The 15590-nt window shown below is 46.5% G+C and overlaps 1 protein-coding gene across 3 annotated transcripts in view; it reads right to left on the reverse strand.

The window, feature by feature from the left end:
- Nucleotides 1-4166: 4166 nt before the first annotated feature.
- PSD3 (pleckstrin and Sec7 domain containing 3) overlaps nt 4167-15590 on the reverse strand; it is a 159850-nt gene continuing 148426 nt past the window's right edge. For all 3 annotated transcript variants that reach the window (XM_045021178.1, XM_045021177.1, XM_045021179.1), the window contains 3 exons: nt 13333-13477; nt 9771-9914; nt 4167-5554 (listed from right to left, as the gene is read on the reverse strand). In XM_045021178.1, the coding sequence (XP_044877113.1) occupies nt 5342-5554; nt 9771-9914; nt 13333-13477 (502 nt within the window). In that variant the 3' untranslated portion in view covers nt 4167-5341. The remainder of the gene's footprint in view (nt 5555-9770; nt 9915-13332; nt 13478-15590) is intronic.

Consider the following 15590-nt stretch of genomic DNA (forward strand, 5'->3'; position numbering starts at 1 on the left):
CAAGTCCAGGAGTATGGGCTGAAGAATTCTAGTTGAGCCCAGGGCATGTTCCATACAGACCTCAGAGAGTTACACACGGGCTTCAGAACTGCCCTACTAGAGCAAGCATGAGATGTAGATGCCAAGCTGAGAGAGCAGCTGTTCACAGCAGGAGGAAACACTGTGGAAAATTCTTTTTACTTTGGAAAATTCTTTTAATAATTTCCAGACTATCAAGAATCAGTGAAAAACAGTTTGAATCTAAGTCCCAACCGCTCAGCTACATTATTCTTCAGTTGACTGAGTTACCCACCTACTGACAGCAACTGCGGTAACAATGTACTAACTGGTCTAAAAGGCTGCGGGCCTGGATGGAGATTGGCCACGCTCCAGCTTTTCACACACAGACACAGACACACACCAGCAATTCTCAGCCACGACCTACAGAATCATCCCTTGCACCAAACCCCAGAATCCTTGCCATTTGCAAAGGATTGGGGGATTTGGGTTCTGGGACAATATTTTGCCCGTTTTGGTGGTTGTGGGTTAGAAAAGGTTTGTGGTGTGTGGGGGGGGAGGGTGGTGGTGGTGGGGTGGGGTGGCTTGTGGTCTTAGAGAGGAGGCCGAGGGCAGGTGCTGGTTTTGCTTCTCTGTCCTTGTTCCCCCATCTCTCCCCTCATGCCCCGCCAATGCCGGAGAGTGGGAAGTTCTGCTCCAAGGGGCTGTGGAGCAGCTCTCCTTTCCTGGAGCCTGGCCAGCTGCCTGTGGGTGGGGTGGGAAGAACTGTTCTCAGGTTGGATGTATAGAGGAAGAGAAGGGGTAGGAGCCTCAGCAGAAGGGAGAGACCCAGGCTCCTGCTGAGGCCTAATGACCATGGGATTTTTGCAGCTGTCCACTGGCAGACGGGACTCAGCAGATGCCTCCCCCTTCCCCACCAGTTTAGAACTAGCCCTTGGAGTGCACCCAATGAGCTGTAATGCTGCAGAGCTGCCACAGGCCCAATCCCAACACCCTCACGCAGCGATCCCAATGCCTCCGTGGGAAACTGGCCTGAGATACGGCATCAGGGCCAGACTCTGCAGGGGAAAAGCGTGGGAAAAGTGTACATGAAAGAAAGGGAGGTGGAGGCCTCATGGGGCAACAGGAACTGCACATGCTGAAATACCCAAGATTTGAGAGTTCCCTACGCGTTGCTCTTCAAGTGAGCGAGAGTAAACCCAAAGAGCACAGCATGGTACCTCTCTGTACAGATCAGGGTAGCTCCTTGGAGATGAATGCAAAGGGTTAATCATGAGAATGTGACAATCCAAAGCACCCTGCATGGATGCTGACATTCTCAGCCACTCTGAGCTACTTGTTATCAGAAGGGGACCTCCTGTTCAAATCCAATCTAGACCTGCACTTGGCCAGTGCCCTAAAGCCACGGTAACCAATCATGGACGTCACAATTACCTCACTGTGGAGGAATCCTCGGGTGATATAGCTGGAGGCACCACAGTGGCTTCTATGTCATATCCCCTCCCTGTGGCCTGCACCGGGGGAATGGCTGGGAAAAGGTTGTGTGTCTGGAGGTTTCCTACCTCCTGATGATTCCTGGTTGCCATATTTTCCCTTGGAAGTACTGAGCAGCTAGTACAATTTACAGCAGCATGGCACACAGTGGGCCCAAGACAAAAGAAACACAAAAGTGTTTTTAAAAAGTGGCTTTACAAAGTCCCTCTTGAGCTGCAATGCTTCTTGAGAGCAGCCAAGGGCTTGGGCACCTATATAGTATAATCACATATTTATCTTCTCTGCTAAAAGCATATATCCAGGAGCTGGAAAGCAAGGTACTTTGAAAATAATGTGCAACACATAACAGGCTAGAGTCTCAGGGGCAGAGGGAGGGGGTCAAATGGCAAAGCTCCAGTCTCTTCAATGCTGATTTACACCTTCTGAAAATCTGGCCCACCCTCTCTGCTACACTGTAATGTTAAAAGCAAACTAAGCTGCAATACTGGTCAGCACTCTGATCCTGCTCAGTGAGGTCTGTGGAGTTTTGCCACTTACTTCAATGGCAGCAGGATCTGCTTTTGTGTTTTCTCTTGACTTATTTCAGTAAAACCTATCAAAGGAGACGGCGACACAGGTCAACTGTAAAGTGACACAGCCAACCGTGGGAATTCCAACTGATACTAAAACCCCACAAATTCTCAGGTCACTAATCTGCACGCTTCAGAACTCTCACAAGAAGCAGGTGGAGCTCAGGGAATATTTAACAGCTGAAAGCTGCAGTGAAATTGCATTTTACTAAGATCGGTAAGTTTTACAAAATATACCACAATCCATGTACAAGTGCACTCTGGAGTAGTGTAATAAATAATGAAAACTAAACTGCATTTGACAAAATAAATAAAATGAATTTTGTGAATCACTGTATCTGACTTTTCAAACTGCATGAAATTCACTCATCTGCAAGGAGTTCCGTAGTTGTGAGCATGAATTATGCAGTATCTGCATAGACTGAGAAAGATATTGTATGGGAGAACTTCAGCTTGTGACTGGGCGATCAACAATTCAAACACAATCCATGGGCAGCCAGAATATCTTAAAAGCTAACACAAACATTTGCAATTGTCACCTCTTTGCCTTTTAAACCACTGCACTCTATTTGTAAACACAACAAGTACCTGGATACCTTGAGTAAGGGCCAGAGTAGAGCTGCACTGCCCTGGGAGTGGAGCTGGGATCAAATTGTGACTTCTCTGGACCATTTCTATTTCTGCTGTACTATTACTGTGAGGAACTGATGTGAAATGGTTGCAGGACTCAAGGTCATCTCCCTATGTAATAGCGGCAAATCCACTACATGCATCCGACGAAGTGGGTATTCACCCACGAAAGCTCATGCTCCAATACGTTTGTTAGTCTATAAGGTGCCACAGGACTCTTTGCCGCTTTTACAGATCCAGACTAACACAGCTACCCCTCTGATACTTGTCCCTATGTAATGACATTTAGCAGTCCCGGTATTAGCGCTCTCTCTGTCTCTCAGTATAACTCAACCTCTCGTTTACTGCCCCCCACCCCTTTTTTTAAACTACTGCTGTACAATGCACAGCTGCAGGATGCCTAGGCCTTTCTCCTGAGTGGTAATCTACTACCCCTCAATGAGCAGTTCAAATGATTTCTTACCCGGCCCTTGTCTACAGTGAATGACACTTCCCAGCATGTTGCTCAAGCACATAACTTTGGCCCTAATTCAGGAAAGTTTCTCTTCAGGGCAGCACTTAGACAATGTACTTAACTTTAAGCATAACGTAATTTTTAAAAAACAAATCCAAACATTGGAAAATGTTGACCAGCCCTCCTCACAGCTCTGTGAATCACAATCACTCCGAGTCATTTTTAAAATGAGGTCAGGCACTGGCTAGCCTCCAGACTTCTAGTACGACGACAGATTACAAATTTTTGTGAGCAGCTCGGCCACTCCATTCATAAGTCACACTGGAACTCTTGGATGCAATACCATCTGGTCCTGTTAGTGACTGCATCCTAAATGATCCATTTGGTGCACCAGCTCCTCTTTCAATGCTACGATCTCTGACAGCACAGCATGGGTATTATAGTCTAGAGCTCTGGGGTGTATATCTCATGGTTGTCCTTTGTGGTGGAGGCTGGTATAGAGAAATCATTTAGCTTCTCTGCAAGATCCTTATCTTACTTGATTGCTCCCTCTACTGCCTGCTAGTCTGGTAGTTTAGTGGTCCAGAATGGTTTAACGTCCATGACCAATCCGTTGTTGGCCTCTCGGCTGAGCCTGCCCACAAATATACCCTCTGTAGTGAGGAGCTCTGTGATGTAAACACCTGCCCCTGCAAGAACTGGACCTGTGCTATCTAGATGTTTCTTCGAGGCCACCTACTGCAGTTTATATTGACCCGGACTGTCTTTGCACATTAAGGATTAGATCCTCCAGACGAGCTGAGCTGCAGTAAGCACAAGATGGGCGAGCACTGGGAGGAAGCAAAGGTGTCTCTTAGTCATGCTTGGCGTAAGTTAAGGCAACCTCAGGGCTGCTTTAAGTTACACCTGGCTGCCCGCAGCCCAAAAGGGCCATTCTAGCAGCTGGGGAAGGCTGAGGTATACAGACACCTTGGCCAAGTCCCTTTCCCTCCCCCCGGCCATGTCCTTATATAGAGGTCAGGAATTGCTATTAAAGAAAGACTCCACAGAGAGCAGGTTTTGCTATCCCTATGGCTGCGTTGGTGTGACTGCCAGGGACAGAGCAACTGGAATGGGCTCAGATTCTGGCTCTAAGACCAAAGAGTCTATTCCATTAAGTCCCTGAGTCACCAGGACTTCTGTTCCAACATGTTCTTTCTAAATACTTGTGAAAAATTCAAGGGATAGTTTAACAGAATTCCTTTCAGAAGAGAACAGGAGAACACCTCCATTGATATCAGAGAGACTGCAGAATACCTGTGCCTACTAAAAAGGAAATCAAAATTCTGGAGGGAAACTGCAGATGAACAATGCATATTGAGACTCTGTATGGCAGCAGCATGAGAGTGTATTGTTGAGAAACACATGGGATTCCCTTTTCTACTAAAACACACAGCCAGCAGTTGTCATCTACAACAACCCATTGAATAGTGAAATGGAAAAATAAAATTAATTCTGGCTGGATCAATCATCAAGAGAGACATGGCTTTGGGCACCCCCCTCTGCTCCCCCAGAGTCTTCACTTAGAAAAACCTGTTCTAATTCTGTATGCCCAGCATTCCCAGTGATTTTCATTTTTTAGTCCCTTGGTCTGTGTGGGTCCAGAGTTCATACAATCCAGTACCCTATCTGTCTATACAGCTCCTATCACTGTATGTTTCACATCATTGGGAGATCTCCAGTCGCAGCATCAGAATTTAACTAACCTGTAGGGAGCAGTCAGCTCCATCTCTGCAACCGAGCAACAATTCGTTTCTCGTCATTGCAGCTAGCACTCACTATGCTGCAGTGCTTGTCCAGTTACTTTTCCCACTGCAGTGAGAAAGGTCACAGGTGACTTGAGATGAAAGTCTCGTGCCAATGAGAGTGGAGAAAAAGGGAGGAGACGTGCAATAAATCAGGGAGTCCCACTCCCACCCCTTTTTAAAAAAGAGGTGCTTCAATGGCTAGATGATAAATTAACAAGGCAAAGCAAATCAGGAGCCAAGACATCTCCTACAATCTGTACAGAAACAACAAAATATACAATAGAAAATGTGACTACCACCCCATTCAGGCAGATGCATTGGTTTGTTTTTATCAAAGACAGGTTAGCAAAGGAAATTTTTGACCAATGGTATTTTGCTGCATGGCTGTTTCTACAGCGGTCTCATGCAGTCTAAGTGACCTTCTGCTTGATGCTGGGTGTTTCTGGTCTGTAGTCCTTCCTCTCGGAGATGTTTCGCTTCACCTTGGCACTAACTGGAGACTCCTGATTTAATGAGGGACTCGAATGGGATTTCTTCAGTCCTGGCCCATCATTTTCTCCACTGCTCAGCAGCTCCTTCCCCCCTTCTTTCAGTAGGGCAACATAAATCTCATAGCGGATTTTCTGGAAAAGGAACAAAGGAATGGATCAGCGTGGGTGAACTTCTCTGGGCTGTGATAGGCAGGAGGTCCACTTGAATCATCAGACTGGCCCCTTGAAATCTAGGAGTCTAATATGTATGTGAACAATGGTGGCTAATATAAATTACACCACACAGAAATCGTCTGAGCCAGCCAGAGCCCAGGGATGTTGTACAATTGCCAACGTTTATTCCTCAACCAGGCAAATGTTTGCTCTGTACCTAATGGCCCTCAGCCAATAAGAGTGCAGGGAGATTTACATAACTGATGCGTGGCAGTTTCTGAATAGCCATGCAGGGCATGCTGAGCTGTACCTTCCTGAAGTAGAGTAAAACCCGCTGCACAAGTAGCCCTAATTAAAGCAAACAGGGCTACTCACGCAGCAGGGTATTACTCAGCATGCGTACGAATGGCGTGACGGTCCAAAGCAGCGGTTTTCAACCTTTCGTCATTTGCAGACCCCTAAAATAATTTTCACTGGAGCTGCGGACCTCTTTGGGAATCTTAGACATATCTGTGGACCCCCAGGGAGCTGCGGACCATAGGTTGAAAACCACTGGTCCAAAGGGACTGCAAAAATCCTTCTGCTAAGATTTGCCACTGTCCTCAGAACACCCCAAACTTCTGTGGCCACAACCAGCCTGGCCACTGGAGGTTCTGCTCCCCATCCCAGCCTGTGTGACCCTAGATATTAAAACCCTGGATCACAGAGTGTGGACAGAATCACACAGGTATTCTCTATGCGTGGCTCTCCCACAGAGCGGGTGGGTGGGCCGAACATCTGCCTTCTCCAGGACAGCTCTACCCTGCTTTGCCTCCAAGAGGATATTTTGCAAGTCCAGTGTTCGGAGAACAGGATGGGGAAGCTCATCCAGATCGCCTGAGGTCTACCGGACTGTGCTCCCTGTTCAGGCACCAATGTTTTTATGTACAGCAAAAGCACCCAATCCCAATTTGTTCTGTATCTGGACTAGGGTGTTTCCCTTTATTACAGAGCAATTGTTGCATTGCAAGTCACAACCATACAGCACCTCACACAATGCCACAGCAATCAACAGGCATGAATAGTCAGTCACAGGAATTTGCCTGCAGGAATTCAGCGAAGTTAGCCAGTACGGCTGGTGATGGGAAAGAGGCAATCCATCCCTCAGCAGCCATTAATGTCGGTGCAAGAATTGGAATTAAGATGATCACAGTGGATGGGGGGAGGGGGAAGGAACCCCACGCTTCTACTGATTATTAATCCTTTTTTTCAAAGTAATAAAACAGTCTCTAAATTATTATGTTCCTGACTGAGTAAAAATGTTTACAGAGAATTCTCTCCATTTATAATAAAATAATAAAATTCAAGCAATAATAATAATTATTTGAATGCAAAATAGTAAAAAGCATTGGGAACTGCTTTGAAGAGGACAAAAGAAGATGAGAGAACATGACCAGGTTTCCAAAAAGTGCTTTGAGAAACAAATCTTACTGAGAATGATCACAGGGGAAATCTGCTTAAAAATGAAATGAGGGAAAAAACAGTCGGATCAGTTCCATATCGAGAGGTCCAGCACAGCGCTGCAGAGACAAATAAAAGAAAGAGGTATCACCTGTCACTCAAATGAGGAGAACCAATGAGCAGAATTCTGAGGATGTGCCGTGCTTCACTGCATAATGAATGGACAGGTTGGCAACAGAAATAAAACCCTGGCCTGGATTCCTGCCTCAACTGAAGTCAATGGGAGTTTTGCCATTGACTTCAATGGGGCCAGAATTCCACGGCTGCTGTCTGTCCTCAGCCTCAATTTAAGCAACGTACAAATCAAGGCTTTCTTTAAAGTTAAACTGTAAACGTGCTCTCTTTTACAACAATGAGAGGCCACATGGGGCCAGACCCTCAGCTGATGGAAATAACATGACTTGTTAAAAAACCACCATAGGAAACCTCATCAAGAAAATAAGAATGTTAAAGTTGCAAAGGAAAATATTTAAAAGTTTAAATGCCCACACAACCTTATCTCTGCCCCTGGTGCATGTGGATTACAGGGCAGTCTTCAGTGAGGCAGCCACACAGCACAGCCCCTGCCTCCTCTGAGGCACATACACTGCCTCATTCAAAGCCAAAGATGGTTCAGTACATAGCAGAAGGGAGAAACCACTTTGTTAGCAGTACTGTTTTCAGCAGAGAGCAAGAACGGGGGAAGCCCAGGGAGCTGAAGGAAAAGAAATGAGGAGAGCTTATGAGAAGGGGACTCTGGCCTTCTCCCTCCCTTTAGGAGCCATGCCATTTCCTTTGGGTGAGTCAGGCCTTTTTTCACTACGTTTCTGTGTTTTCTTTTCCCTTCTCCTGCTGCTTTCAGTGGCCTGGTCTGCAGGCTTGACTTGAGAGCACCCCCTGCATTCTCGCCCTACCTCCGCAAGGTCAGTCACTCAATCACATTCGCTCCTCCAGGCTTTGCTCCAAATGATGGAAAAAACGGAGGAAGATTGCAATTGCTGGTTTTTCACAGCTATTGTATGCTTTCTACAGCCAACCACCAATTTTATGCATTCTGTGAAATCTGTGACAAGCGTGAAAATAGCCCCGCTTTACAGATTAGCACGTTAAAAACACCTTCTCTCCCACGTGGTGAAAGTAGGTGTAACCTCAGAGCTATTTACATAGGCACCTTCAGCAGCTTTCTTCATATCTATTCACTCTGCAGGATTCAATTTTCATTTGAGGTTCTCTCTAAGAAAGAGGACATTATTTGTTATTATCACAGGATAGCTGGTCCCTGTAGATAGACTAAACCCAGCTCCCTGGACCGGAGCCCAATCCAGCCAATTAAAGGAGGGCTGGGCCACACCTGGGCTTATAAAGGGCTGCTGGTAGGCAGCTGGAGAGGGAGGGATGAGACAGGCAGAGCCCCAGAGGGGAGGTCACACTGGAGTGGAGCTAGTGCCTGCGGTGGGTCCCAGGAGCAAAGGGCTAGGGGCTCAGGGGAGCAGCCCTGCGACTGCTGCTCCAGGAGGGGAGCAGAGCTGGCCAAGCTAGGAAGCTTGCAGGAGCTGGAGGGCCAGAGACCCCTTGGAGGGGTGGCCCTGAAGCCTGTCACTGAGGATTGAGTTAAGACTGGGTTCTGCTTCTCTGATAACCTCTGTTGTGCAAATAAACCTCCTTGAGGAGCCCAAGGCATGGTTTGGAGGCAGAGAGAAGCGACAGCCCTGGTGACAGTTATCTAAACATGTGGTGGGCTGCTGGTGACATGTACGATGCACATGGACATTTCTTTCCACGCCTCACTGCTAAAACTTGCTAAATATAAACAGGCACAGAAAGAGAACAATATAAACTCCCCAAGCCAGAAACAGACAGGGGCACGACTCTCATGGCTGCAGTCTAACTTCCAACACCATATTCCATTACCTGTATTGGAATATACCTCTTCCCTCTCTGCTTTACCTGTTAGTCACCTGTGCACAGTGCCAAGAGTTCTGATGGTGCAGTGGGTCCATGGGCACTGAGTGGCCAGTACTAAGTGTAGAATGGCTGTTTCTCCTCTGAATATACAAATGACTGATTATTACCATTATTTATATTACAGCAGCATCCAGAGGTCCCAACTAAGATTGGGGCCCCACTGAACTAGGCACTCTGCCTGCCCATGGGGGATGATAAACTAAAGAGACAGGAAAGACAAAGGGAGAAAGGAAACATTATTATTCCTCATTTTACAGAGGGGGAACTGAGGTTCAGAGAGGCTAAGTGACTTGCCCACGGTCACACAGGAAGTCTGTGTCAGGCAGGAACTGAATTCCAAACTCTTGAGACCCTCCTGCCTGATGAGGTAACAGGTGACTGCAGTCAAAACTCTCAAACTGTGTCAAATGTGTGTGTCATTTGTATCTGCAGGCGCAGGGGAAGCTGAGAGTATAATGACCAACTTGCACAGTTTTCATCATATTTGACATACCGACTGCCTGCCTAGGTCTAAGCTTTGACTTATCCTAAGTGTTAAGGAGAGGTAATGAGGTAGGGAGAGTTTTGCAGATGTTTACTAGAAAAAACAAAAAGCGCCCATTTGCACCATTGATACTATCTTTATTGCTTTAGTAAATACTACAGTATTGTTATTCCTTCTCTTAGTTCTATGAGGAGTTCTGTAATTTCCAGAGCTTTTCTCCAAGGCAGCTGCCAAGCCAATGTATTTAGTGCTGTATCCCATACATACCTCAAACTCCAGATAGTGGTCTTTCAGTTTGTAGTCATCTACTTCCTTGCCTTTAAGTTTCTTGTCCGGTGGGTAGGAACGATGCTCGGCTAGCTCGGTAGAGATTTGCTTCAGCTTAGCTTCATGTGATTTCAGCTGTTCATCCTTCAGAAACATATTAGTCATGTAAGTATCAGATGCTCAAAGATTCAGTAAGTAAAAAGAAGAAAAAGACCCGCTCGTACACTAAACAGCAACTTCTGGCAAGTGGCGTTTTTTAAACATTTCATTTTATTTATATGGTAAATTGTTAGGGCTAGATCTTCAAGAGCTTGGCTCCTAGCAGCTTCCTTGTAGGCATCCAGAAGAACAGGCCAGATTTTTTAAGGTACGCAGAACCCAGCACCTCCCCAAGAGAGAATCTACCACTCTTCCCCCAAGTAGGGTGACCAGATGTCCTGATTTTATAGGGACAGTCCCGATTTTCGGGTCTTTTTCTTATATAGGCTCCTATTACCCCCCACCCCCGTCCCGATTTTTCACATTTGCTGTCTGGTCACCCTACCCCCAGATGAGAACAATGGGAGTTGCCGGCTGTGGAGCACTGCTGAAAATCTGGCCCTTCCATTTTACTAACCCCCGGGCCAAATTCAGCCACGTCAATGATGTTGTGCGGTGTACAAGAAAGAACAGAGTTTGGCCCCACACTTAAGGTCATCGCAATTTGGAAGCAACTCTTGTGGCGACAGGATTGGTACAATTGTCAGACCCCTCCCCTCTGTCATTCTGCCAGTATGTGTTTTCCAGTCTGTAGCAGCCAGTGGGTTAGAGCTATGCAAGGCACAGGCTCTTCTGGGAGGAGGATGTTCTGTCCTCTCCTGAAGGCTTATTTCCTTTTGTTAAACTTTACTCCATTGTGCAGTTGGAGGTCTTTCTTTCTTTCTTTCTATGCCGTTTCCTTTGCCACAATCATCCCAAACCCACTCACCCCCTCCAGTCCATCTGGGCAGAGAATGTCACTCTTCTGCAACCCCCTTCAAAGCATACACTCCTTAGGTCCTGCAGCCCCTGCAGCCTGTTTCTGACAGTGGCCAACACTAGATGCACCAGAGGGAAGTGCAAGGACCCTGCAGAGGGAGACATCAGATCTCATCCTGATCTCTAACAGATTGGCCTAAGCCCTGAAGCACGAGGTTTGATATCCCTTCCAAAAATGTTTACCATTCATTATAACAGCTTAGGATAGTCTTGATATCTATATAAGTCTCCAATCCTTTTTTTGATCTAGCTAAATTCTTGGCCTCAACAACTTCCAGTGGCAGTGAGTTTCTCAGGGTACGTCCAGACTACCCGCCGAATCGGCGGGTAGCGATCGATTTTGCGGGGATCGATATATCGCGTCTCATCTAGACGCGATATATCGATCCCCGAACGCGCTCCCGTCGAATCCGGAACTCCACCGGAGCGAGTGGCGGTAGCGGAGTCGACAGGGGCGCCGCGGACGTCGATCCCGAGCGGTGAGGACGGGAGGTAAGTCGGGATAAGATACTTCGACTTCAGCTACGGTATTCCCGTAGCTGAAGTTGCGTATCTTACCTCGACACTGCCCCCCAGTGTGGACCAGGCCTCAGTCTAACTACACATGTGGAAAAAGCACTGCCTTTTATTGATTTGAATCTGCCACCTTTTAGTTTCACTGAACATCCCCTTGTTCAGGTGTTATGAGACAGGGAGAATAGAAGCTCTTCATCTACCTTCTGTAGACCATTCATTATATACATTTATTACATCCCTGTTACCAGCCAACTATCGGATGTAGACACTGGAGGTGAACTTGGTGAAATGACTTAGTACAATTAATTTTGTCTTGTCTCCTCATCTCCTATTTCTGTCAGGGTCTGACCCTGCTGCCACTGATGTCAATGAAAATGACGACATTGATTTTACTCTGAGCAGGCGCAGGTCCTTTGAAGTAAGTGCTGTAGTGGTCTTCTTGATTCAGCTCACAAACTAACATGGAGACCAGAAAGAGTTGATAATTCATATTTCATCCTCTGCAGAATGAGAAACCGCCTGCTTACAACCTCTCCAGCTTGCAGATAAAAGCAGACAGGTTGTAGCTTGTCTTTGAATTTATCTGCTTTGAAAAATTTAACAATCTTTTGCCATTAAGCTAAACAACTTCCCTTATTCTGCTTCTCATGTCACTCTTTTACCAGTACGCAAACCACAGGGGTTTGTTGTTTTTTTGTTATTCCTGATAAAATGGAAACAATTAAGCTAGGAAACTGTGTGCTAAATGGAATGATATCTCAGTGCAGTGATCGGTGAAAGGATTTTTTTGATGGCTGTGGGTGAAATATTGAAACCTCAAGCCGTGGCGGAGCTGCAGTGAAAAAATGGCAAACAAGACACTAGTTTGTATTAACAGAAGGTGAAAACCCAGAACAAGACAAGTACTATTGCTCCTGTTTAAGGCACTTGTTAGACTTCCACCAAAAACACAGTTTGAAGTGCTAATCTCCAGGCCACTGGACGAGTGATATTGTCAGAAGGTGGCTTTGAATAATCTAGGTTATGAGGAAAGGCTCTGAGAGCTAAGAAGTTCTGAAGGCTAGTTGGTAAACGGTGATGATGGCATAAAGCCTTTCAAATTTAGGAAAAGGAGTAATGAAGTTCAGAGAGATTTCTTTCACAATGCTAGCAGTAGATAAAATACTCAAGATCGCGTCATTCCTACGATTAGATTCTGCCCTCTGCTGCTGTGGTGCAAAGGGAACACAGAGGAGACTCACTCATCCTACAGGTCATTCCACCACTGGTGGAGAATCTGCGGGGGGCCAAGAGCCAGCCTAGGAAGCTGCATGCCAATCACCCTCACAGCCTCCATAGATGCACTTGGAGGGGGCCCAGAGCACGCTGCGCTACAGCGTGTACAGTTTAGAGCAGTCCTGAAGCTGCTCTAAAGTGACACTGGATGATGAACCGGCCCCTGGCTGGCCCCAGGGTCAATAAGCCAGGAAGGTGGCTTATGGCCCACTTTTCTCACCCAACTAAGCCCGAAGAGTAATAAATGCACGGGATAAGATTTCAGGGAAGTCTGTGGGCACAAAGAAAATACCTAAATTCAAGAAACACCTACAGTTTGTTTCAGGAGGAGGAGACTGAAGGCTCTCAATTAAATTAAATCTTACAGGGTTGAGGAGTATAGGCATAATGTTGTGCTCCTGTGCCTGAAATGTTTTACATTCTGAGCCACACCCAGGAGGCAAGGACTTTCTATCTGATGTGTAAATGAGCCTAAGGCTACAGATCATACCTCCCTTTCTTCATTAGCACAAACACATTACATCAAGTCTCCATCCCCTCTCACCTTTAACTCTGCAAATATTTCTAGTCCTAAGAAGCAAGTAGAGATAAACTCTTTTAGATGGAGGTGTTAGCAAGACTGTTTGCACAGGAGCTTTACTATTGATAGCAACAAAATAACATAGCTTCAAGGTTGCAGAAGAACCTTCCAAGCTCATCTCTGGCCAAAGGACTCTCCACCCCAGGAGATATGCTTATTATAATAACAGCTCACCTGAGATAACTTTGTTGTGGTGGCCGGTAGAAGCGGACGACTGAACTTCTTCTGAGAGCCAATAGCAGCTGGAAACGGTGGAGCAGAAAATATAGCTGCCACACAATTGATTTTGTTGATCCATGCCTGCATTTCTTCTGGGCTCCTGTGGAAGAAAGACGGAGAGCAATCAGGATATTGGTGGACTCAGTGTCTTCTCCCTCTTCCTCCTTGCTGTCAGCTTTATCATCATAGGGACATCTGAACTGCCATCTAGTGCAGTATCCTACCTCCAGTAGTGGCTAGTGTCAGAAGTCCCAGAGGGTGGCATACAGAGGAAGTTTCTTCCTAACCACTTCAGTTAGAGCTTGGCTTATGTCTGGAAACATCCATTTTGATGGCAGCCAAAATGCTCTCACCCCTTAATTTGCACATTTCTTCTTTACATCCTCAGTGGCTTCACTGAACCACAAACAGCCACACCATTAGCTTGATTGCTAATAACTTCCCTTCCAGAATCAACTACTGAGCCACAGAATACACAAGCAGCGAGTACTTCCCCATTAAATTTAACCAAGGGAATGGCCCTTGCCCAAGCGTCTACTTTACCCACCCAAGACACAAAATCCTGCCTTTGACCTCACTTTTCCAATCCCTCTCCCCTACTTCTTACTGCAGAAGGGTATTAACAACACAATTCTTTCTGCACTTCTCAACCAACCAGCCTCTGTAAAACACAGAGTTTACTGCTGTGCCCGGCCCCACAGCAAAGAACTCCAAGACCTTCAATTAAATCTATTGCATTTTATTAAAAATTGCCTGGGCAGTGCCACTGACTGAGGAACTGATGACCCTGGTAATGTAGGGAGGGGCCAAGCAAAGTATATTGAATGGTAAAAAGTCAGAGTTGGAGAAAATAATGTGTATGCAAGTCAAATGTGTCTCTCTTCCAACTATCGCCCTGATCCTGCAAAGACTTTCATGCATGCTTAACTTTAGGCACCATGATTGAAGTCACACTGCATAAAGACAAGCTTAAATCTTTGCCAGATACAGATGGAAAGGTATGAAAATCATCCTCAGAAGGACATAACCACTATCAAACTAGGGCTCTTGGTGGGAATCTACAGGTACAGTAATCAACACAAAGAGATAGACTAGAGCTCATCTCTGCATCTAGTGCTTCCAGCCACACCTTGCTGCTTTTTCTACCTAGCAGCCCCTTTCAAACTTGAATTCAAGTGCATTCTTGGGGCTCGTCTGCATAGTGCTGCAGTGCAAACGAGGGCTGCGTGATTTCTAAGGCGCTCTACCTGCCCCGTGTAGACCCTGCTGGCAGGATCCACAAGGCACGTAGTGCATGTTAACGTAGTTCTGTTTGAAATGGGACTACATCAGCACGAACTTTTAGAGTGCGCCAGCAGAGTCTACACGTGCCAGGCAGAGAGCAACATGGTAGAGTACTTTAGATATCACACACCCCTAGGTCGACTGCAGCACGACATAGTCAAGCCTTCAGTATTTGCTTACTCTCCAGCAAACTGTGGGATCATTACTGGGATTAAATTTCTATATCATATCGTGGTTCAGCAGGAACATACTGTGGACGGCTGCAAAAGGGCTGAGACTACACAAACAAATCAAATCAAAATCATTTGGATATTCAATGCTGAGTGCTACAAGTGGCAGGTAAATTGCTAAGAAGGGCATGCAAATTCAAAGCCAGAATGCTCTACTGTATTTCCTGCCTTCATTACTTGTGATTCAGCTGAGGTCCTCTAGGCCAGTGGTTTTCAAACTTTTTTCCTGGTGACCCAGTTGAAGAAAATTGTTGATGTTTGCGACCCAACAGAACTGGGGATGAGGGGTCTGGGGTGTGGGAGGGGCTCAGGGCTGGGGCAGATGGTTGGGATGCAAGGGTGAGGGCTGCGGTGTGGGGCTGGGAATGAGGGGTTCAGGGTGTGTGTGGGGGGGCCCTGGGCTGCAAACCAGCCAATGGGAGTGTCGAGATGGTGCTTGGGGCGGGGGAAGCGTATGGTGCCCCGTGTGCTCCCCCACTCCCGCCTAGGGGCGCAGCACGTATCAGAACAGGTAGGGACTAGCCTGCCTTAGCCAGGCAGCACCACCAACGGGACTTTTTAACGGCCTGGTCAGTGGTGTCGACCCAAAGCTGCCATGACCCAGTGCCTTCCATTCCGCGACCCAGTACTGAAAACCACTGCTCTAGGCTATAAAATCCATTAGACCACCTATGGACTGGCTGATGTTCTATTTCGCTG

This window comes from Mauremys mutica, chromosome 6, assembly GCF_020497125.1.
Source record: "Mauremys mutica isolate MM-2020 ecotype Southern chromosome 6, ASM2049712v1, whole genome shotgun sequence".
In the NCBI taxonomy this organism is placed as follows: domain Eukaryota; kingdom Metazoa; phylum Chordata; order Testudines; family Geoemydidae; genus Mauremys; species Mauremys mutica.